This window comes from Hakea prostrata, chromosome 7 (assembly GCF_041222555.1).
Source record: "Hakea prostrata isolate BN-2017 chromosome 7, UWA_Hpros_2, whole genome shotgun sequence".
Lineage (NCBI taxonomy): Eukaryota > Viridiplantae > Streptophyta > Magnoliopsida > Proteales > Proteaceae > Hakea > Hakea prostrata.
Genome location: NC_142606.1, coordinates 19,556,265 through 19,580,397, shown reverse-complemented (window position 1 = coordinate 19,580,397; position 24,133 = coordinate 19,556,265). Strand labels below are relative to the sequence as shown.

Sequence of the window (24,133 nt, the reverse complement as noted above, 5' to 3'; positions counted from 1 at the left end):
ACGTCTGATTTCTGTTCAGGTAATTCTCTTTCTCTAGCAGTCCATGCATCTTGCGAGCAAAAAGAAACTCGAGAAACATTGTAGAATTTGATGAATTAAGCGTCCCCGCTAGAGGTGTCTTTCTTGTGTGATGGTAGATGAGGTCTAGGGTTTTTCATGATCATTCTTGTTAACTGTCGTACAGATACGGCAAAAGGGTTAATAGAAATACGTCTAAAGGAATTTCAGTGCAGATGGTTTACACTGTCAATCAGTCTTAAGAAAATACAGAGAGGTAATGAATGGTAGAGACCTTGACTTAGTAAAGTCAGAACCAACGATTTTAATCAAGAACAAGCTCTGACAAATAAAAGAGAGAACAACTATAAAATGATTAAATCTTCAAATAAAGAAATGGGGGAAGGTTCTTTATGTTCTCAGCTAGGGTTTATCAATACCAAATGCACATCTAAATTTCTCCCAGAGTAACAGTTAAAATTGTTTGAAAATACTTTGACAAAGAAACCCAAGTAAACTGTAAACCCGAGACATCTTAGGAAATAGCAGATATTACTAGAAGGATATATAATCCCTGAATTCCAACTTCCAACTTCCAAGTTCCAACTGGAATATCAAATTTGACTCCTAAAAGAGTTTTATCATTTATTAAAGTAGAAATCCAAGGACCAGTTGAAGTACAGTGTAGAAGCCTGCAACCTCTTGATATGCAGACATTTCAGCTTGCTCTAGATGTTTTCCACTTCTTTATCTTCCTGTATGTCATCTGGAGAGTTGATAGTGGATGGGTTCTCTTCTGCACCCTGTGACCAAAACATCTTACCAAATATGCATCCTTATTTTATGCGATAAACATTCCAGTCCAAGTGCACAAACTAGATTAAGTACCAAGATATGAACAATAGAAGGTAACAATGAAACTACAATGATATATACAAAATCGATCCCATGCATCAAACAGTTATGGGACTCAATCAGATCTCTTTTGCACTAAATCAGCTACTTGATGTATCATAGGTAAGCATCACTGATACCAAGAGATGATGTGCATCTTGCTTCCACAGCTAAGGTCTTAATGACAGCTTGGCATGGATCTCCAAAAACCACATTTGAAACATTGACAGAACAGCTGTTTCTTCCTTGGCATGCCTACAGTGAAAATTTGGATTTGTCAATGGGAAGAATTATCAAAAATAGAGGAGCTTATTAAAGGCATCATTTATCACTTCTATGCAGGCAGAGACTTCTAGTTTGGGAGTAAAACCTCTTCATAAATAAGAATGGTCCACTGCCATTTTGCTACCAAACCTATTAGAGATATGATGCAACCCACTGTTTACAAAACAAAACCAGCCAGGTTCTTCCCAGGTTATGGCTAGGCTAAATCCCAATCAGATATAAATCCAGGAAGGCTCCAAGTTGAGCAGTTTACTGTCCCTGGAGTTCAAGCCTATCCTACCAACCTGGCAATCTACTGCCATGACTACTCCCATCCATTATTCTTGAGACAGTGTCATACTTACATCGGCTACAATAGACATTGAACTAGGGGCGTGGCATTTGCCCATTGAGAAACTTTGACAACTGCCTTCAGGAGTACCATAACTAGCAAATGTAATGCCAGAGATGACATGTCCATCATCACACTGCAAGTGGATTTGTGGTAGCACATCCTCAATTGAGATTTTCCCCTCAATGATATCCGGATATGACCAGGCCCGAAGAGGTGGATAATGGGACTCTGACACTTGAGCACATATAATCCCAGTACTACGTGTCTTCATTGATATTTGCAATGGGTTTCCTCCTGTTTCCTCAAAGAGGACAAGAAGATTTTTTGATGCGTGCAACCATGATCGAGGAATATGGTACCTGTAGGAAAGTGATATTTAATGTGTTAGAACTGCTGACACTTAGCTACAAAATCAGCCTGATAATGCTTTCATCTTTTCCAGCATGTAATATCAATGATACTGGATTTTTTATCCATGTGAAAAGTGGCCTAATATCCTTCTGTGGGGATGTAAAAATAAATTTAACTCATAAAAGACACTAGATCTTCATGCAACTTTTTACAATTGAAATGACGGTACTCTCTCTCTCTAGAGACATGAGAACTGTTCACACACTAGTCTCCTCCACAACTGTATAGGCATTTCAATAAATAAAAAATCATTCTAACCAGGTTCTCATTTTCTTTGAGCTTTTAGTAATAATGTCTATTGAATATTAAAACATCAGTATAATTAGAAGTTGCACCTGCATTGGCAAAATCAGTACAACCATTCAATCTGGGACCTCAGTGCTCTGCATTTCCTGTACTAATTCTAAAATCCATATCGTTCTTCCTTCTTCCCATGCTATTATGCACCTCTTACCATCTTGTTTCCTCCTCCAACTCCAGCATCCAAGACCTTTTGCACTTACTGCCAATCTTCATCATCTAGAAAACCTGTAGTTCTCTTTGTCCACCTCCAACTCCATGTATCTTTGATGAAAAGGTAGTTAATGGTAACTTTTATTAGCTCATTATAAAGTAAGTCAAGGACAAAAGAATGGTTTATTGATGATGTTAAAGCCAATCAGATTTCTGGACGTGGCATGATTTGAGTGTAAAGATACTAAACACACTTAAGGATCTATGTCAACCACATCTACAGGTCCTTGATCAGTAAATGGTCATGGAACAACATTCTCCCTGGTCCTTGGATGTGCAGAGATCCTGGCAATGAACTTCAGCATGCTTTTCTTAATTCGCTTACATATTGTGAAGCAAGATGTTCTAAAAAGTAACAAACAATCAAACCTCATTTAATGCCAAGGCAACCAACACGAGAAAGAGAGGAAAGCAGGATACCTGTCATCTTTTTTTTTTTTTTTTTTTTATGGATGAATAAAAAATTATTAGTAACCAAAAGGAGAAAGGGGTGGATGTGAAAAATGGTCCACCCCCAGCCAAAACCCCGGAGTGGACCCCAAGGCCACTGCAAGGTTAGCGCAACTAGGGCTGGCCAAATCCCAAAAAGGGGGTTCTTTGGTCAAATTTAACCCTAACTACTTGCTGGAATTTAAATTCAGAATTTTAGTTTCAATTTTCAGAGTCCAGTTCTGTTTATAAGTCCTTTTGAGTCCTAAGGAAACTTTCTTTAAAGTAGGACTCTTATAGATAATTAAGTCTTTTATTTCAAGAAGAGTTCCTTAATTTATGTGATTACTACTTAGTTGTAGAAGGGTATCCTAACTTATAAAGGAAACCCTAGTTAAGTTTGTTTCTAAGTTTATAGTTGACACCAAAGAGTCTCCTAGTTTGAGTTTTCTTTCCTTTAATGTTAAGGCTATAAATAAGCCAGTCTATCATTGTACAACTTAGTCTGCATTGAATAAAGATTGAAGAAAACTTGTGGGAAACAGGTCATTGGTTCTCTTGGGAGGGCCATGGTGGATTTTAATAGTCTTGATTCAATTTGCAGCAACCAAACTTCAAGAACCAGCATCTTCCATTTTCAACAGCAGCATACAAGTACCAGAAAGCCCCAGCCCCTTCTCCAACCTCCAGCCCTATCGCACCCCACCCCACCCATTCTCTCTCTTATGCACCTAGGAATCCCCACCCCCCACCATTGCAGCCCCTGTTCCCCTCTCCCACCCCTGCCAGCACCCTGGAACCCTTCCCCCCCCCCACACACACACCCCAGCCCCTCCCCCTACCCTGTGGCTCCCCCATTACCTTTCTTTCTCTATTCCCAATCCCTCCCCCTATCTCTTAGGGGGGGGGGGGGGGGGGGGGGGGGGGGGGGGGGGGGAAAAAGAAAAAAAAAAAAAAAAAAAAAAAAAAAAGAAGCCCCAGAGGGGTTAGAAGCCCTATGGCTCCCCCATTACCTTTCTTTCTCTATTGGCCCCAATCCCCCCCCTATTCTGACTTGCAGCAGATCTGAAAAACAGAAAAGAAAAGAAAGATTGCCTAGGATCCATCCAAGAGTACAAGAAACCTCCCAATTTTGATCCACAACCCTTTTCCATAACCCTAAAATCTTCCCTACACCGTACCAAAAACAAACCAAATTATCCCTTTCCTTTTCCAACCAACGTGACGGTAATTTTTAGCTTTCAAAGATCGTCCCACGGGAATTTGGATAATACCCTAACTTTTCCCTGCCCAACCATTTGGATCCAATTTTATCTACTTTTTTTTTGGATGAATAAATAATTAAATTAAAACAGAGGCGCAATTACAAGACATCAAGGGATAGCTCACAATGAAGAGCTGAGGTTCTAGGATCTAACAATTAACCTATTCCTGGGAGTGTCAGAAACTAGAGGGTGGGGGATAGAAATAAGTCTAGCAGTGATATCAAAACAGATGGCTTTCCAAATCAATTCTGTAGAGGTCCATCTCCTAAGGTTGCACTCCCACCACAAGTGGTGGATGGTAGCTCCGAAGACTAAATTGCCTACCCGTTCGCATATGGAAGAGCTAGAGAAATTCCTTAAGATCCAGGCCCACTCACGAGCACAACCATGGGTATGCCTTGACCTAGGCCAAATGGAGGTGAGGACTTTCTCCCAGAGTGTACGGAAAAGGGGACACGCAAAGAATAGATGCTCAATATCCTCAGGGCTATTCCAACAAAGGATGCAATTTGGGTTGGCGGGGATATGGCGACTAATGAGGAAAGATTGGGTGGGTAGGGCAAGGTTAAGGGATCTCCAAATGGTAAGGGAGTGGTGGGAGATAAGACCTTTGAACCAAACTAGGGGGCCCAAGGAACCAGGGGGAGGGGTTTTGAAGAAGGTTCCAAGCAGAGGAGGTGGAAAAGGATTTTGAGGGAGAGATGGGGGGAGGGCACTCCAGACTTGTGTGAGACAACAGTGGGGGAGGGGGGACCAGTTACCATCGGAGATAAAGGCCGAGAGGGGGGTGGACTTGGGGATGCGGGTCTCGTAGACAGTGCGGAGGCCAAGCAAAGTAAAAAGAATACCCATCGGATGCCAGGGGTCAACCCAAAAGGAAGTGAGAGATCCAGAGGACATTTGGGTAGAAATGGCGGGTAAGGCTCGGGGATGGAGGAGCAGGAGCTTCCTCTAAATCCAAGATGGATTGGAAGGCATATGGGTGGTCCAAAAGGAATCCGATTTAAGGAGACATGAATGAACCCTAAAACCCAAATGGAAATGTGATTGGATGCAATCTTCCAAACGAGTTTGAGGAGGCAAGCTAGATTGAAGTCCAAAATATGACAGATTCCGAGGCCACCTTCAGACTTAGGGCTACAGACAATGGGCCAAGAGATAGGATGAATGAAATGGAAGGATTCTTGGCCTTCCACAGGACGACACAGAAGAGAGATTCAATGCCATGGATAGTAGATTTGGGAAAGGAGAAGATGCCACTCCAATAAAGGTAGGAAGATTGGAGACCAGAGAGGATGAGAACTACTCTTCCCGCGAAGGAGAGAAGTTTTCCATTCTAGAGTTGGAGATTTTTTCTGATATGGCCAAGCATAAGAGAAGCAGTGGTGACGGGTGAGCCTACCAAGGATTAGGGGGAGCCCGAGATAGGTGATGGGGAAAGCTCCAAGATTAAACTCGGAGAGCTGTAGGAAGGAGGTATGGACAGAATCAGAAACTCTCGAGAGGAAGAGAGTGGACTTGTAAAGATTAACACGGAGACCGGAGAGGGATTCAAAAGTTGAGAGAGAGGAGAGAATGGATGAAATAGAGGTATGGTCAGCTTTGGAGAAAATCATGAGATCATCCGCGAAAGCAAGATGGGTTAGATTAAGGGATTTACATTTGGGAATAGGAGAGATGAGCAGCTGATCCGTTTTGGTTTGGAGAAGGCGGGATAAAACTTCAAGGGCCAAGGAGAAAATGTAGGGGGAGAGGGGGCATCCTTGTCGTATTCCAATCCTAGAGGGCAAGTAACCGTCCAGGGACCCATTGATGATAATGGAGAAATGAGGGGTGGAAATGCATATCTCAATCCAATGGACACTGAACAAAGGCAAGAGAAAATCCCATAAAGAGAGAACCTTACTAATGAAGTCCTAGCAAATAGAATCAAAGGCTTTATGGAGATTCACTTTCAGGAGGGCTGCCGGGGAATGGGAAGCTTGCTCAAAACCACGGACAACTTCCACACAAAGGAGAATGTTGTCCAAGATACTATTGCCATGGATGAAGGCAGATTGGTTATTGCTAACAAGAGAGGGCATGGCCATTTTGAGTCTGTTTGCAAGAATTTTAGCAATAAATTTGTAGATGACATTAGAGAGGGAGATAGGCCGGAAATCATAGATGGAGGTGGCTCCTGGTAGGGTTAAAAAACAAGCTCCTAATGGCAAGAACAAGATCATCAACTAAGAAGTCCCAGGCAGCAAGAAAGACGCCCATGCTAAACCCATCAAGGCCAAGGGCACCATTTGCTTTGTGGGATCAAATGGCAGAGAGGATCTTCTCATTGGAGGGAATGGAGCAAAAATAATCTAGAGAAGAGGGAGGCACAAATTTATTTAGAAGACTGGAAGGAAGAGGGGGGGCAGGGGGGATGGAATGAGGGGAGAGGAGATCAGAGAAGAAAGAAATGACTTCAGCCCTAATACTAGGAGGATCAGAGACCCAAGAGCTAGTTCCAGTAAGGAGGTAGGGAATAGAATTGAGGTTAAGGCAGCCCTTAATGGATCTTTGGAAGAAAGCAGTGTTGGCATTACCAAGGTTTAACCATTTGATTCTGGTTTTTTTGGCAAAGGAAGCTTTCTTCCTGAGTTATAAGGGAGGAGAGGTTTGAGGAAAGGGATCCCTCTTTCTCAACTAAGGAGGAATCCAGGGGGCTATACCTCGGAGGAGAGACTGGACCCAGGAAAGATCGGACCGACAGGAGGACACCAGAGAGGATATATTTCCAAAGGTGGAAGAGTTCCAGGAGCGGAGAGCAGTCTTAGCATTGCGGAGCTTCCGGGCAAGGGCAACAAGAGGGAGGGAATTATAGTGAACCAAGAGATTCCAAGCCTCGAGAACAGTGGGGAGAAATGACAGGTTGGAGGTCTACATAATGAAGAATTTGAAAGGCTTCAACCTAGGATGACTAGATGAGGAAGATCAAGGAAGAGGAGGGTACATGGAGAGTGGCCTAATAAACTAGAGGGGGAAAAAAGAGCATGGGAATTGGGGAAAGCAGTGAGCCAAGATTCATTCACCAAAAACCTATCGAGTTTGGAGGCAACACGGGCCTCACCATATCGAGTTTGGATTCATATCTACTTGTCCTTCCCTACAAATCATAACTATCCCAAAATCTACCCATAGGGATTTGATAAAACACTATATCAATCCTAAGTTGTTGTCTCTAGATCCTCCCACAAATACTTTAGGGATCCACAAACGTCCAAACCTTTCAATAAGATTTAAGAATTGCTTTTAGAAGATTCCAAGAGAACCCTTAATTTTATGGAACCTAAGACTTCCCATTTTTCTTCATATTCCTAAATCATTTAAGCTCAACAATGAAGTCTTCATCCTGATGGTGGTGCCCTTTGTTAGATTGATTGCTTCTCCTGTGACCTCGAAGCAAAGGAGAATGGGTATCGGAGTTGGAAAAATCCTTAGGCTCAGGGGTATGGAAAGGTCTAGGGGAGAGAGAAGAGGCTGGGATGGCCTAAGGTTGGAGGGTGGAGAAGGGGGGGCGAGTGATGGGCCAGAGGGGTAGGTTAGGGGAGAAGGAAAGCAAGGGGGCTAGGGGAAAGAGGGGTGGGCTAGAATTGGGTGGGCAAAGAGAGAAGGATTAGGGGGCGAGGATGGGGGTGGGCCTAGGTGAAGTGAGTAGGTAGAACGGGGGAAGGCAGGTGTTGGGCTAGGAGAAGGAAGGATTAGGTCAAGGCTAATGGGATGAGAGAGAAAGGTTTGGGTTCAGTTGAGTGAGTGGGCCAAGAGAGAAGGGCTATGGGTCTGGAATGGTTCACGAGAGAGGGCCGAGAGGGGTGTTAGAGATGGTGACGTAAGAGGTGAAGTACCCCCACAAGAGTGAGAAATCCGTGCAAAAGAGGGCCAATTGACACGGGAGAGGAGAAAGAAAAGGAGGTGAGAGGAGTTTACAACCGCGGGGAGCTGCGGTAAAGAAAGGGAAGAAGAAGGAGGCCAGAAGTGAAAAAAGGGGCTTTGAAAAGAGCAAAGAGTGTGTAGAGAGAATCAGGGACACATGACTCAAGGAGCTAGGACCAATTGCCAAATCGGAGAAAGAAGCAAGACTCGTGGGATCCACAAGAGAGAGAGCCGTAGGAACGACAGGGGAGGACGAAGAAGGGTCAAAGATAGCTACGACAGAAGGGACAAAGACAAAGGAGAGAAGCACGGGTTTTTACTTAGGTCTAGCCAAATTGAGAGTCCATTTTTGCCGAGGATTACAAGATTTCCAACGATAAAGTTGCAGCAATCTTCCTCAATAGCAAGCAAAGGGAGGCCCAACGACAATGGCAAGGGGGGGGCAAGCTATCCGGCAGTGTGGTGGTAGGGAGACAATGATCAGTAGGGGGCGATTGGGGTCTTCCCATAAGAGAGGTTGCCAAAAGTTTTACAAGACAAACAATGGAGGGGCACCCAATCAAGCCTCACATCTTGTTTGAAGCAGTGCCCATTTTCCTCCTTGATGAAAATTGAGGAACTTGAGTAGTCTCAACAGAGTTTTCAATACACATGCAAGCAAAACAAAGCTGATCTTTCAATTTGGTTCTTGCATCAGAGAAAAGGGGGGGTTCCAAGAGTGGAACCAACTAAACTCATTCCTTTAGCGCACCAATAGTGAAGAGGTAGACCCGGAACAAAACATAGAAAGGAAGGCTCGAGTGGTTCTCTTGGCTTAGTTTAAGCTTCCGATGCCATTTCTTGAGGAACAAGAATCTTTTCCCGACCATCCATGGCCCTCCTTCGATGGCCTTGCGCAAATCTTTATCATCGAAAAATTTAAAAAGAAACAACCCTTAATCAAGCAAAAGGGTTTCCAAAGTTCCAATAGTTTTCCATTATTTGCCCAGGGAGGATTGTACCATGTGGAAAGGAGGGTGAGAACCTAAGAAGTGCCCCACGAGACACTTACTCCAATTGGAGGGTTTGTCGTCACGAAGGACACCATCAGGACAAAAGGTGGTGATGTGGCCATCAACAATAGTGGGTGGGATCAGTCGCAGTGAGAATCCATTTCTTAGGGAGTTGAGCAGAAGAGGAGAAGAGAGAGGACCATAAGGTGGGGGCAGAAGGGGGTCTAGAGGAGAAGGTCTCCGGAGGTAGAGAAAGGGGAGAGGGTTCGGTCTGTCATGGATCCTGTCTCAGGATGCCATGGATAGACAAACAAAGATGTTTAACGGGGTTCCTCTGAACATATAACTCATGATTCAAGTTCAGTACAAGAAGAAGAGCACCAACAACTTCACTGAAGGAGCACAAAAGACATGGCCTTGGAGTTTGCTATAAAGGAGTAGGAGCAATTTAACTTATAACAGGTTTTTAGTTTGTCAATCTTGTTCCTTCTTATTTTTCCATACCCATTTTGCAACTCATTTATAGATGGAACTTATTCTTTTGGCCAAAAATCTTCACCTCTAATTTGACCCTTGGAAGTTCACATTGATAAAATTCTGATCACTTTTAATGCAGAATTTCAAATGCTAACCTAGATCTCAAGACCATTTTGAACATCTACCTTCAGCAATGGATCTCCCATTTACATGGTATACACGCCATTTCAAATTATGGCAACTTGTATAGAACTGAGGTTTAAAAACATCACATTACCATTTTATTCTTTGAAATGTTCTCAGGCTCAGTTGTAACACAATTTATTGAAATATATTAAATTAAACATACTCTCTTTTATTCACCATTCTGTGTTCTTGAGTCTTGACTGAGTTGTAACTTGGATGTTCTGTGTTCACTTGTATCCTTATGACTGAAATATATTTGATTTTATTTTTCTTTCACGAATGTCTTAAATACTGTATCCTATAATAGCATCCACATGAGTTGCAAGTGCTAACATTGCACAAAAGTGAATATGTAGTATTTATTCATTATAATCTTCACACAAAAGTGAATATGCAGTACTTATTTAATAAATTGTCAACATATTAATTTATTTGGAACAACCCAGAATCCCTTTTTGTTTGATTGCAAGCTTTTAAGAACTAAGATTTGGTGTTCATAACATACCAGCTTTGTGTAGGCTTCCCACAGTTAGTTGCACATTTCATATCATAAAAGGTTCCACGATAATCACAAGTACTCGGACAGCCATTTTTAGGGGCCACTAAGGACCAGAATCTTCCAATGCTGTGGCCATTAACCCAAGCCTGTCCTTTTCCCATGCTATCCAAATTTAGGGAAACAGGGTCAACTCCCTTGGGAGCATCAAAATATGTCTGTTCACAAATATATAATCAGATAAGAGAAGGGATGGGGATCATCTAAAATAATTATTCCACAAAAATCTTACATCAGTTACCTTGTACCATGTTAAGCTGGATGGAGCTGCATCCAGACCCAAATCCATCCAATCTGCCTGTTCATCTTCATCTGGTCCATATACTCTCATGAACTCACCCTTCATCCCAACCTATAGTTAGAAGGGAGAAAAGGAAAAAAGAAAAACTGAGTTCCTAGTCATCACTTCTCACTGCAGTCCAGAAGGACAGGAAGTTCTGGAATACCAAAAATCTAAGAGAGAGGTGTAAAGACATGTCAAAGCTAATAGAAAAATGCAAAAATAAATTGAGATTCTGGAACAAAGGAAAAAGAGAATCAGAGCCTTAATAGAGTATTAATTTGAAAATAAATTTTTACTGAAGAAGAATGAGTACAAAGTCAAAAGTCAATGTCCTTCCAGCATAAAATTTTATCTAGGTTTTTAGTTAGGTGTTTCAGCTGGGTGGATTGGCTGACATCTGACCCAGTTCAAAAGCACCCAATCCAAACCCAAACTATTTAGTAAATGGTCAGAAAATCAAACCCAAAACCTTGTCTCAACATCTAGCCTTCCCAACTTTCGAGACATGTCCGCCTACCATCAGCTTTATTTGGCCTACGGATTGGCCTTGCAATCTTGACAAATTATTTAGGTCTGGTCACTTACCATTCTAGTCTTTTATCTGCATTAAATCACTTGTTTGTACAAGCTACAAGTGCATTTCAAAACGCTTCGTTGACCATGGTTGAGCCACCTCAATCAACTTTCTGGGAGCGTGTTACATTAGGAGCTCGGACTAGCTCCAAATCATCATTCATTTTGCTTGATCCTTGGTAGTTTGCCACTCATCCATCTTGATGTATCTTCTAGATTGTTCCACGTCTATTCCCCATCCCCTCTCTTGGTCCTGACTCCTCCCTTTTACCTAGGTTAATTATTAGTTTCTAGGGATCTCAGCTCATCTTCTCTATTTCTTCTCCTCCCTGCTCTCCTCCTCTCGCGTTCTCTCCCGAGGTTGGCTGCTTGTTCTCCTGATTGTCCCTTGTTTTCTGTTCTACTAGTTGATTTTCATCTCTTTCGCTTATCTCATCCAAAAAAAAAAAAAAAAAAACTTGGCGTTCAGGTCCATCAGGTTTTTAATTAGGTGTTTCAGCTAAGTGGATTGGCTGACATCTGACCTAGTTCAAAAGCACCCAATCTCAATCTCAAACCCAACCTATTTCATCACATGCTCCCCGAATATCAAACCCAAAAACCTATCCAACGCTGCGGCTAACAAGCCTGTTTTGTCCTCAACTAAATGGGGTCGGCTACATGGACCTTGCCTACCAATCAGCATTATTTGAGGTCATACTAGATACAAGGCCTAAACCATGCAAATCATTTCTCACCACTTCTCCTAAGGTTATTTTAGGTTTGCCCTTAGCTATTCTAGTTCTTTTGATCTGGATTAAATCACTTCTTTGTACAAGCTACAAGGGCATTTAAAAGCCTTCGTTGATCATGGTTGTGCCACCTCAATCAACTTTCTTGTAGCTTATTATTTATCGGGGGCTACTCCCAGCTTGTGTATCTAGTGCTCTAGTTGTTGCGCTCATTCATTTTCTTATCCTTCTTAGTTTTGCCACTCATCCATTTTAGCATCCTCATTTCTACTACACTAAGTTTATCTAAATGATGCTTCTTAAATCTTAACAACACCAACACTTTGCACCATACATCATAGCTAATCGTACAATGGCCCTATAGAATTTTCTTTTGAGCTTTAAAGGAATACGTTGACACACAAGACCTTGGACTCCCCTTTCCACTTCATCCATGTTGGTTGGTTTGGTTCTATTAGTGGGTTTTGGTTTATTTATTTAGATTGTTATTTCTTGCTGCCCAAGTAAGGTTGTTTATATAATATTGTGCTTTCCACTTCTAGGTCAATAAAGTTTCTAACATTCTAGGGACTCTATCATAAGCTTTTTCTAGGTCAATAAGACCATATGAAGATCTTCTTACACTCTCTATACCTTTCTATAAGTCTCCTAATGAGGTAAATAGCTTTTATTATAGATCTTTCTAGCATAAAACCAAATTGGCCCCTCATAAAAGTGGTTTCTTGTCTCATACGAGTTTCAATTACTCTCTCCCATAATCTCATTAGTTTTATGCCTCTATAGTTATCACAGCTTTAAATTGGGACCACGATGCTTCTCCTTCATTCATCTAGTATTTTCCTTGTGCTCATAATATTATTAAGCAACTTGGCTAGCCAAGCTACCCTGTAGGTTCCTAAGCTCCTCCAAAACTTCTATTGGAATTTCATCAAGACCTTGTGCTTTACCTACTTTCATCTTCCTTAGAGCTTTTTTACTTTGGCCATCATAAGTCTCCATATATATGTTCCACATATGGTGTCATGGCAAATGGTGAAATCTTCAAAGTCATAGACACCTGAAGTATGTTCATTTTGTGGGCTAGAGAAATAAACTTCCCATCTCTTCTTAATGCCTCATTTAGAACATTACCATCTTGACTTTTAATACATCCAACATGGTTGAGGTCTCTACTCTTCATGTCCCTTATTTTAGCTATCTTATCAAATCACTTTTTTTCCCTTCCTTTGTGCCTAGCTTATTATCTAGATTTCATATTTCTTCTCCCTTGATTTTCCCACCATTTTCTTAGCTTCATTTTTAGCCAACTTTTACCTTTTATGTCCTCTACATCCTTAGTCTTTTTCCATGTGTTAAAGCTAGCTTTCTTATTCTTAATGGATGCTTGAATGTCACCATCCCACTACCAAGTCTCTCTATAGGAATGGTTCTTTCCTTTTGATTCACATATGACATCTTTCGCCACTTTCCTAATACACGTAGCCATCTCATTCCACATCATATTAGTGTCCCCCTCAAATTCCCACTTTCCTTGTTTAACTACTTCAATGATTAAATATCTGAAGTAATCTCCTTTTAAGCTCCACCACCTTATTCTAGGATAATACCACACATGGTCACACCTATTCGAGATTGTGCGGTGAGGCACACATCCAAGACCACTAGCCTATGTTGTGCAGTTAAGTTTCCCTTGATATCACCTTGCAATCCTTACACAACAATCTATCTAACATTTGAGTTAGGAAGAAATCTATGTGGCATCTAGAATGTCCACTTTTGAAGATAGTTAAATGCTTCTCTCCTCTTTCTTAAGTATTTAAGACCAATAAATCAAAAGCAACAGCAAATCTAAAACTGAGATCCCTTCCTCATTCCACTCCAAAACCATATCCATCGTGCACACTTTCATAGCCTCTTGGATCATTCCCAATATGTCCATTTAGACCCACCCATATGATAATCTTTTCTCCTTGACGAATTCCTTGTACTAACCATCTATAGATTCCCAAAATTTGTAACTTTAGACTTTCATCCAGTGCTACTTGAGGTTCATATGCACTAGTTATATTTATTATTTCTTTCTCCAACACAAGCTTGATAGCTATAACCCTATCGCCTAGTGTTTTAGCATCCACCACATCTTTATTAAATCTTTATCCACTATTATGCCTACTCTTTTTTTTTTTTTTTTTTTTTTTCCGTAGAAATTATGCCTACTTCACTTTTATTGCTTTTATCCTTAGGGTACCAAAGCTTAAAGTCATCCAACTCCTTAACTTTTTGACCCTTCCATCTAGTCTCTTGAATGCAAGCTATATAAATCCTTCTTTTCCTAACAACGTCAATTAATTCTAAGCCCATACATGTTAAATATCCTATGTTCCAAGATGTCAATCTGATCCTACGTTTCTACACTAGCTTCTTTACCCACAATCTTCCATGGCACAACAACCCTTGCCTACTCATCACCACATTTGGACACCGACGAGGTGCATCGCTTGCAAGGGATGCCCCAGCTCACCCTTGCATTAAACCCATAAACCTAATTAAAGCAATTTGGGGCATTCATAAAAAATTTGTGTTCACAAAAATACTTCGTTATTGCCTCTTAGTACAGGTATCCGACTACTCCCACCATGATTATCCATAGGTCATCCCAGCCAAATCCAATTAACCAAAGCTAAATGAGGGCAAAACAGATCACCAGTTCACCACATACAACACACCCCCAACCAAACACATTGACCCATAGTGTTTCCTTTAGTATTTTAATGGTAATTTCAAATTTTCCTATATCAATACTGTAATGTTGTGCTTCCACTAGCCTACCCCAGTCCTGGTTCAATTTATCCAATAGGAAGCTAGGGTAACCAATTACCAACAGAATCACTCCTAAAGAGGAACTAAATTTATATGTTTCAGAGAGAAGATGAGCCATGTCAGTTGGGGCCATTCACTCATCTGTTGTCAATTTATATTCATAGTTGTGCATGACGGAGAAGAGAAAGAAAGGAATCAATGGAGTGAAGAAAGCATGTCCAATGGAGTATCTGCCAGCACTGTGAACTTGATAGGACCTGCATGTCATGCATGACTGACCCATTCATTGGTTGACTGAACCGTCAACCTATCAACATTCATGAATAGAAGACGAAGTGTGGATTGCCGGTGGGGGTGTCAATTGCTTCTTTTTTTTTTTTTTTTTTGGGTCAGCTGAGTTTCTGGCACACTATTTTAGGGACTTAGAAACTACTGCTCTTATGCATCATACACCGACTCCTGGAACCAATTTTCTAATGTTGAAAAGGTTCCCTCTGAAGAGAGCTGAATCTTTGTATTCCAATTTACCAAATCCAGCATGTAAAGTAAACATAAGTGGTTTAAATAGAGGAAGAAAGAATTTCCAAATCTTTGATGCTGAATAATTTTGAGGAGGCACAAGTATGAGTTGAATAAAATCAACAGTTCGGATGATCTTTTACAATCTAGTTCCACTTAAGTTGAAATACCATTATAATGATAATATCAGAAGATTGTAAGATATGCAACATGGAAATAGATATATACAACAAACATAAACTAACAAGTCATCTCAAAAACCATTCAAACAAAGTATGTGATCCACAGGCATAATGTTACAACAATAAAAAGAAGCCAAAGTCACCTGATAGGTCCAAAATGATGTGGAGAGGTCAATATCCCCATTTTTCAAACCAGTAAGTAAAATTTTGCCTCTAAAGCCTGCTCCATCTTTCTCTATGAAGGCACCATAGTTCTGCAAAGTGAATGGATTTGCATAATGAACAAGTAAAACAAACTAAAATTAGACCAGACACCAAGTCAGTGTCAAGCATGGAAAGAACAAAGTTTGGAAAAACTATGGAGATGAGCAGTCTATGTATAGTTTAGGAACTGTAATACTAATATCCATGCCCAAAGTACAAGGGTACCTGTAAATCCCAAGTGGTGGCTAATTAAAGAGCTTAAACATTGGCGTATGACCATTAATATGATGATCAAATTGATTAGGTATTTATCATATTGGAATTTTAATCATAAAGACATGAACAAAAATGTAGTACAATGGTTGAAATTTGATTTTTTTATGAATAAATAATTAAATTAAAGGAACGAAAGTTACGAAACACCGAACAACAAGAAGACCAAAGGGTCAAGGAGGAGTAATGAATTGGGAGTTAAGTCCCCAAGAGACAACAATGAGCATGTTCCTTGGGGAATCAACAACCGGGGGCATGGGGGATAGAAATAGCCCTAGAAGATACATCAAAATAAATAGCATTCCAAATCGAGTCAAGAGAGCGGGATTTTGGAAGTCCAACGCCTAAGATTACGCTCCCACCACAGATGGTGAACCATGGCACCAAAGACAAGCTTACCGATTCGGTCACAAATAGAGGTACCTGAAAAAGTTACTCAAAATCCAAAACCAGTCACGATCAAACCCAAATGAGCAACGGGAGAGGGGCCATATATGGGCTAGGGCTTTCCTCCAAAGAGAACTAGAGAAAGGGCAAGAAAAGAACAGGTGCTCGATGTCCTCGGTGCCATTCCAACATAGAATGTTGTTTACAGGGATATGGAGGGTGATAAGGAAGGCCTGGGTAGGGAGAGCTAAGTTAAGGGCTCTCCAACAAGTAAGGGAGTGACGGGGAATGTGGTCTTTGAACCAAACCAAGGGGGGCCAAGGGGGAAGGGGAGGGGGAGTGAACAAGGTTCCAAGCCGAGGATGTGGTGAAGGATTTGGTTAGGGAAAAGTTAGAGCTTCAAGGTCCCATAGTATGCAATTAATTGTTTTATTGGAATATTTTATTTATTATTTATTTTATTCAAAATGAGTAAACATCTTTACATATCTAAAAGAGGAAAATAAAGGAGATAAAAATGGAGTTAGTTGGCATTGTTGAAAGAATTTAGGACATAAAAGTTAGAGAGACAAGGAGAGTAACCGAGAATTAGAGGATAAATAGGATTAAATAAAATAAATAAATAAATAGGGAAGAATGTGAAAGGAAGAAAGAGAAGGAGTAAGAGCCAAAATAGGATTTGACTAGAAAAGAATTTAGAGTGAAAGAAGGAATTTGGGAAGGATAAGGAATTAAATAAGTATAAATATAGGAGAAGAAGATGAAACATGAAGAGACTTTTCTTATTTCCAAGCTTGAAGAATATAAAAAGAATAAGGGGAAGGAGAAGAAAAGAGAATTATGCATAAGAGAAAGAATAAGAAGAAGAAGAAGAAGAAGAAGAAGAAGAAATAAAACGGAATGAGAACAATTGAGGTATGTCTTTTCTTAATTTCCTCCTTTGCTTAAGATCAGATTATGGTATTTATTAGGTTCAGCATTAATGGACCAAACAAAAGGGTGATGGAAGGGTTTTCCCTTTTCTTAATTGTGGACTAATTATGTTGAATCATGAGAGAACAAGCATATCTCCAGATCTCCATACAGTTTTGATCTAAAACTTCATAAACATGTAGAATACTCATAGACAAAGTTCTCCACCAAATTTAGGATCCTTCTAATTTCGTTTGATAGGATAATAAGTACCACCAATCAGACAATCAAACTAGAATCACTTTTAAAACCCAGTTTCTGTAAAAATCAATCAACAGTTCTATAAGGTACTTTAATCTGAAATTTTTAGAGTATGTTTCATATGAAGTCCAAAATGCACAATAGATCTGTCAAAAATATTAAAAATCGTTAAGTATAGGTTCTGGAGTCATTTTTCCACTATGTAAAGCAACAAGACGAATCTGAACACCGTAGTTTAGGGGATCTGAAAGCTAATCTAGGAATCAACTCTAACTCCAGTCTTTTAGGGATGCTAGCTTTAGAGGTCTACTTTAATTAAAATTAAATTTAGATTAAATTGAGTTTAGAATCTATTTATCCCATACTTTACAGTCTCAATGTGGAGGATTAAACAGAATCTATGAACCAAAACAGTAAATAGATTTCTACCATAAGGAATGGCAATGAGGTCCCATGCTTTTAAGTTCTTTCACTCATGCCCCAAAGGTGCTTTTTTATATCTGATGACATTTTATTAGGTCCATATGCTATTGACTGTGAGGCCATATCAAAGGCTTGAAACCTATCACACTCTGACCATCACTACAGGTGAGTAGTATAGTTTTGTCATACAGATTTTATTGTGTTTTTCACATCATGCATCATTATTATCCTCTCTTAGTGATTGTATTTCATTGCATTATAAGATTGTTTATTGATTATGTGATAAGGTGGATAGTGATAATGATGTGATATTATGATAACATCGTAAATATATATACAATGGGATATTTTGATTATCTACTTCATCTACTGCACAAGTACATGTTGTACAGAATGCTGTATGGTGTGATAGGTCATTACATAATTGTGAGCATGGGCATTCATATGCTTGAGCAAACATAGCAAGTACTAAGACCCTTGACAACAAGGGTTTAGGTGTTGGATAATCCCATCTACAGGTAGAGCCATAATTGCCAAGCTACCCGGCTTGAAGTGCAATGTTGAATTCCACTGAGAACAGGCGACCCAGCATAAGGACTTCCCCGTGGAAGGCAACAGAACAAGATTATATAAGGGGGTTGTCAGGCAGTATAGGTCATGACCACTCCCAGGATGACTAAGTTTGTATTTCCATGCGCTCATTGCACTATGGAGGTCGGAAATCTGCCTAATCTGTCACAGTACCACTATACCAGTTAGAGACTTAGAGATGGTTTTCTCGGATTTAATTTCTAATAAATAGGGCATGCACTGCATTTATGTGGTTTTGTTTAATCACTCACTTACATATTTAAACGCTTTAATCACATTGCTATATTTTAGAGAAGCTAGAGTTGCATTACATTTGGATTCCCCTCACTGAGTTTGTGCTGAAAGTTTACCCCTCAGTTATGTTTCTTTTTTATAACAAAACAGGTGATGTTCCAGCATTGGAGTAGTATGCTTGGTTAGTGTAGGAGATAAAGACGCATGATGCTTGTGGTATGTGTGGGAATCGCGGTTATGAACAATAGAGTTTTTCATCAACATATATCAGTTTTAATTTATTTTAATTGCTTTGCCACCATATAATGGCATTTGGAAGCAAGAAGATACTAGTTAGCACTATGATCGATAATCTAGTGAGAACCTGAATCATTTGAACTAATAAGTTTAATTCTATGGTGTGGATGTGAGATGTGGCCCTTAAACTATGCGATCCTGGATTGTCTGGTCTGCCAGTGCAGCATACCAATCATACCCTGAACCTATGTAGTTCAAAAGAGGTGTGACAGGAACATGTACCAATACTTGTACCAACAACAAAGAATATCTTATGTCCTATCCATTGAGATACTACTAGCTCAACTATGAAAAAGGAAACTTGAAAATTAGAAAATTCATCAAAAACAAATCCATTTTTTTGGCTTCCTCTCGAAGTGACAAAGATGTACATGAGAGGAGGAAAACCCCAAAAATCTGAAAATACGAACCGCAAGCAAACCACTTGAGCATATAAAAACAGTTTCCCATATATGTTGACATATGGTTCTGTGCATATAGGGGAATCTATGTTGTGCTTTCCACTTACAGAATTAAAGCATGAGGATCATCCTAATTTTCTGAATTAATAATTGTCATGTATAGGAAATCCTTCCTCATGTTCATCTTACTTCATGACTAGCAAATGGGTTCTTTTGTAGTCAGCAGAAAAAAGGTTTTAAGGATTTCAAATACCAGTGAAAATAATCCCATCTTCTAAAGTACCTAATTCCAATGAGAAATACCACAGGAAACAAATGGTAATGTTCTTTCACGTTATACCTGCAAACCCACTGTTTCGGATAATAATGCTATCTCATTGTCTCCCTCAATAAATGAACAGGCTGAACTACTCGGACCCATTTACCAAAAGCACTGCCTGCACCTCCACAAAACATATCAGTAGGTGGGACAACAGAAACTAAATAAGCATATAAAACTAAAACATCAATGCATTAATGCATCAATGTTGCTATTGAGTACTGAATATGTATGTCAGGCATACATGAAAGTAGGACAGATAAGAATCCAAAACAGAGAAGGAATACAATGGAGCAATTCATGCTCGAGAATAGGAAACTTTGTGTGTATTATTATATTTCCATGGAGGAACAGATGGTCAGATTTAGATTATTAGACCTGGATCCTCCTCTTGGTCTGTTTATCCAAAATTCTCAGAACCATAACCATCTGAATTAGTACACTGAAAATAGCAGCAGGAATCCAAGGTTTCTTACAATAGCAGCAATCTACATTGAGATACCGACATCAATCACCATTTATGTCTCTTTCACTAGATCTATCTGAACAGATGAACTGCCTTTTCATTTCCCCAATCTTTTTATTTCCATGATGGGAATTGTATTTTGTTGGGGTGGGAATTTGAATTATGTGAACCATGCCCAATCTTGTAAACTGCTGTGGTTGTGGATGTGCTACAACTGTGGCTTTTGGCACACCACATGTAACTTTATGAACCATTATTTTCACCTTGCATAAACACCAGATTCTGACGTAAGTGGTAGGCTATGCATGCACAGTTTAATTAATGATCTTCCACCAAGCTAGATGGCTACCTCAAATATCCTAATTACACAATGGTTTGCAAAAGATTTCAATTGAAATCAGTTCTCAAGGGAAAAGTAGGCAAGGTTTCGATTGAAATCAGTTCTCAAGGGAAAAGTAGGCACCTGCAAGCTGTCCATTTATGAAAATGCGAACTACATCACGCACTCTATCAATAGTAAGGCTAGGCATAACTTCATTTTCCTCCCAATCTGAGATGTCATCATCAGAAATATGGATCCTGCATTGCATTGAATTTCTATTGAAATAAGTAGATAATAAAAAATATCTCTTGTCCAAGCTAGAGGGAAGAAAAAGAGAGAATGTTCCTCCCCCCCCTCCCTACACCAACCAAAAAGAAAAAAAAAGAGAAGAAAAGACATAGAGATATTACCAATCAATCAACTTTATGGGTACAAAGAAAAGGAAATAGACACAGTATCTCCCCCCCCCCCCCCTTCAGACCAAGAAAACAAAGAACTAAAAGAATCACCAATTAATCAGTTGATTTTATGGGGTACAACAGAAAAGAAATAGAGATCTCACCAACTGGTCACAGGTTCGACTCTGGAGACAGCCGAGGCTGCATTTAGCCATATACCATGAACCCCCCCCCCCCCCCCCCCCCCCCCCAAAAAAAAAAAAAAAGGACCCCAGAATGGCGGAAATCTATGCTGGGTACACCCTTTTTCTCTTTTTAAGTACAACTGGAAGATTAAATACTAAAACTCCACCTTCAAAGAGAAAATGCCAGCAAAGGATCACACACGGGAAAGTTGAAACAGTCATTGTAATAAAATTTATAGCCAATGAAGAATACACCAACTCAGAGAAACCAGTTTTTTGTGCAGGAAATTTAACAGAAATCAATCTGCTAGAGAAATAAATAACATCATCATCCTTGATGGTCTGCAAGAAATTAAGTGTGCCTTCATATTAAAGATCCGGACAGTACAAAGGGTCAAAGTGCACAAGGATAAAGAAGTAAACTTTATCATATCAAAAATTCAGATGACTGACAAGGTCCTCTTGGCAGAAACTTATTTTAGTGGTATATGTGAGGCAACAAACACCTAGTGGACAAACCACAAGGTAAGGCACATGCCTGATTAAAGTTAGGACAGTTTTTCAGAAAAGAAAATATAGAGGCAGCCCAAATTAGTAAGTATGTCATGTATATAAGGGCATACCCAAGCCCCCCTGGGGGGCCGGGGAGGGACCGGCGCCTTCCCGGCCCCAGGAGCTCCCCATTGCCCGGCCCCCCCTCTGTCATTTATATAAAGATAATAAATAAAAAATTACATAAAACCCTTAGCTTCTGTTTATTTACACAAGACCCAAAAACAGGTAACTCAATGGTAATACCCATAATCTGAAACTCATTTGAAAAATATTTTGAGTATTTGGGAGAGGCTGAAATGAATATGAAATACCAATTCAAATTTTATTTTTATTTTTTTTGGGGGGGGGGGGGAATCATATTTTCATCAAAATTTTGAGAAATTTCCATATTTTGGTTCAAAATCTCAAAAGATTTGCTACAAAATATCAGTAAAATTGAGGCCTTGAGGGTCACTCCTACTCAAAGGAATGTACTGAATCATCTTTCGTAGACAACAAGGTCTCCTACAAAATCCACCAGCAATACATGCTAGCAGCAGCACCATATGATTCCTAATTTCCTATCACCATAGATCAATGGTTTCTTCACACTTTGGTGATCCATATCCTAGGAAGGGTACTTGGTCTTGGAGAACAATGCAAGCTGGCTCCATTAGATTCTAGTGAAATTGATCCTAGACAACATTGTAGTTATTATTAGCATTTACTAAGTATTAAACAAATGTATTAGGACTTTAGGAGAGTGTTGATGTGATGAATTCCTTGAAAATTATGTACTTCATCGTTATGAATCTTTGACTATATATTTAAATGATTACTGCATTACTTGTTTTTAAACTTCTAATTGCTTATTATTTATGTCCCTTCGTACTAAAACAATGTGTAAATGTGTACCACAAGAGGATTCAACTATACACTACCAATCAAGGGTGTGAAACTGAGAATACAAAATAACAATTTAGGTAACTATTTTTGCAATAATATAAATTAAACTTGGATTTCCAAGAAGTTTCATGCTTTAATTTGGTTGAAAACCCTCAGAAACTTGGCAGGAAAATACCAAATTTTGGCGAGATTTCACTGAAATTTTGAGTATTTCATTTGTCACAATCAGACCAAAACACCAAAACAAATGAGTTTTTGAACCTTGGGTATAACACAAGAAGCTTTATTTCTTAACAATTTTCTTACTCAGAATGTTTAAATTATAGAACAAATTGAATATATAAAGAGGCAGATAAACTACCGAGTATCAAACTAGTAACTATCAAATAATGAAATTCACCGAAAAAATTAAAGCAATGGCTGATAAACAACCTAGTGTCCAACCATTAATTGTCAAATAATTACATCCACCAAAAAATTAAAACAGTTGTCAGATAATGACACACCTTGTTATATACCACAGGTAATCAGATGTGTCCTTTGTCACATTTAAATGCTCCCATATGCCTTGAACAGTGAAATTGTCACCCCATACCCCAACTGGCTCTTTAAGAGTCTTCCAGGCTTTTGAGAGAGCAAAGAGATCCCCAAAATGAGGCAATATTTCCTTGACTTCCCTTATATTAGAGGACAAAGGGGAACCAAAATCTAGTGTCTTGATGGAAATTTGTGCCCCAACCTAGAATAGAAATCAAAGAAATATTAAGATGACCAAATTTGTACACAAAGGAAAGGTTGCTACCATTCCAACATTTTATCCCTAATCAGTGATAATAGTGCAAGACCACAGAGGTAATGATACCTTACAGACAAAACATGATGAAATAACTTCAAAGGTTTGATCAATTTATTCAGATCACAATAGCTTCTAATCGGTGCGAATTAATCCATTTATTGTATTTGTACCATGGTAACAAATGAATTTAGCATTTAAGAGCAAGTTTCATGAAATAGATGCAAACAAAACTACTCAGTGAGACTTGACAACAAAGAGGATCATGTTGGCAGACCAAACACGTGTAGTGCCTAAGGAGATCAGGTTTTGAGGCTTCAACCATGTCAAACTTGGAGAATCAGAGATTCAGAATGAAGGGTTTCAAGCTGATGTCTAGATTTAGCTTATGAGAGGATCAAAACAGGCGGCTATCTCTATATCTTTCCATTAGCCTCTTCAATTAGTAGATAGTTTATATCATGGATCTAGCTGGCATTAGGTCAAACTGGTTGTTTGATTGCTTAATACATTTTAGGGTAAATAAGAAATAACTACCCTCTTACTTTGAAAACCTGACAATTGCACTTCTACTATTATTTTTCAAGCCATTCTGAAATACTATTGTTTTGCCTGGGATACAGTCTATGTTAATTATGGTTTAATAGATAGTAGACAATTAAAAAATTAAGAGTATATTACCCCAAAAATAGACAATTAATAAGAATAAGACAGCCATCTGTCAAGTTTTCTTTTAACATACTTAAGCTATGCAAAAAGTTTAAGCTTAACTTTGGAATAAAAACATATTAATGCTATTTCTCTCACTTACATTTTTGTAGCCTCTGGCCTTTTAGGTACTTTTTGTGAACTTTACCTTATATCAACATATATG

The 24,133-nt window shown here is 39.4% G+C and overlaps 1 protein-coding gene across 1 annotated transcript in view; it reads right to left on the bottom strand.

The window, feature by feature from the left end:
• Positions 1 to 394: 394 nt before the first annotated feature.
• LOC149010372 (beta-galactosidase 9-like) overlaps positions 395 to 24,133 on the bottom strand; it is a 46,832-nt gene continuing 23,093 nt past the window's right edge. Inside the window, 9 exon segments of the mRNA XM_089161924.1 lie at positions 395 to 1,146; positions 1,521 to 1,869; positions 10,195 to 10,403; positions 10,487 to 10,597; positions 15,497 to 15,607; positions 19,677 to 19,732; positions 19,735 to 19,773; positions 20,585 to 20,700; positions 22,973 to 23,205. Of these exon segments, the coding sequence (XP_089018050.1) occupies positions 1,009 to 1,146; positions 1,521 to 1,869; positions 10,195 to 10,403; positions 10,487 to 10,597; positions 15,497 to 15,607; positions 19,677 to 19,732; positions 19,735 to 19,773; positions 20,585 to 20,700; positions 22,973 to 23,205 (1,362 nt within the window). The 3' untranslated portion in view covers positions 395 to 1,008.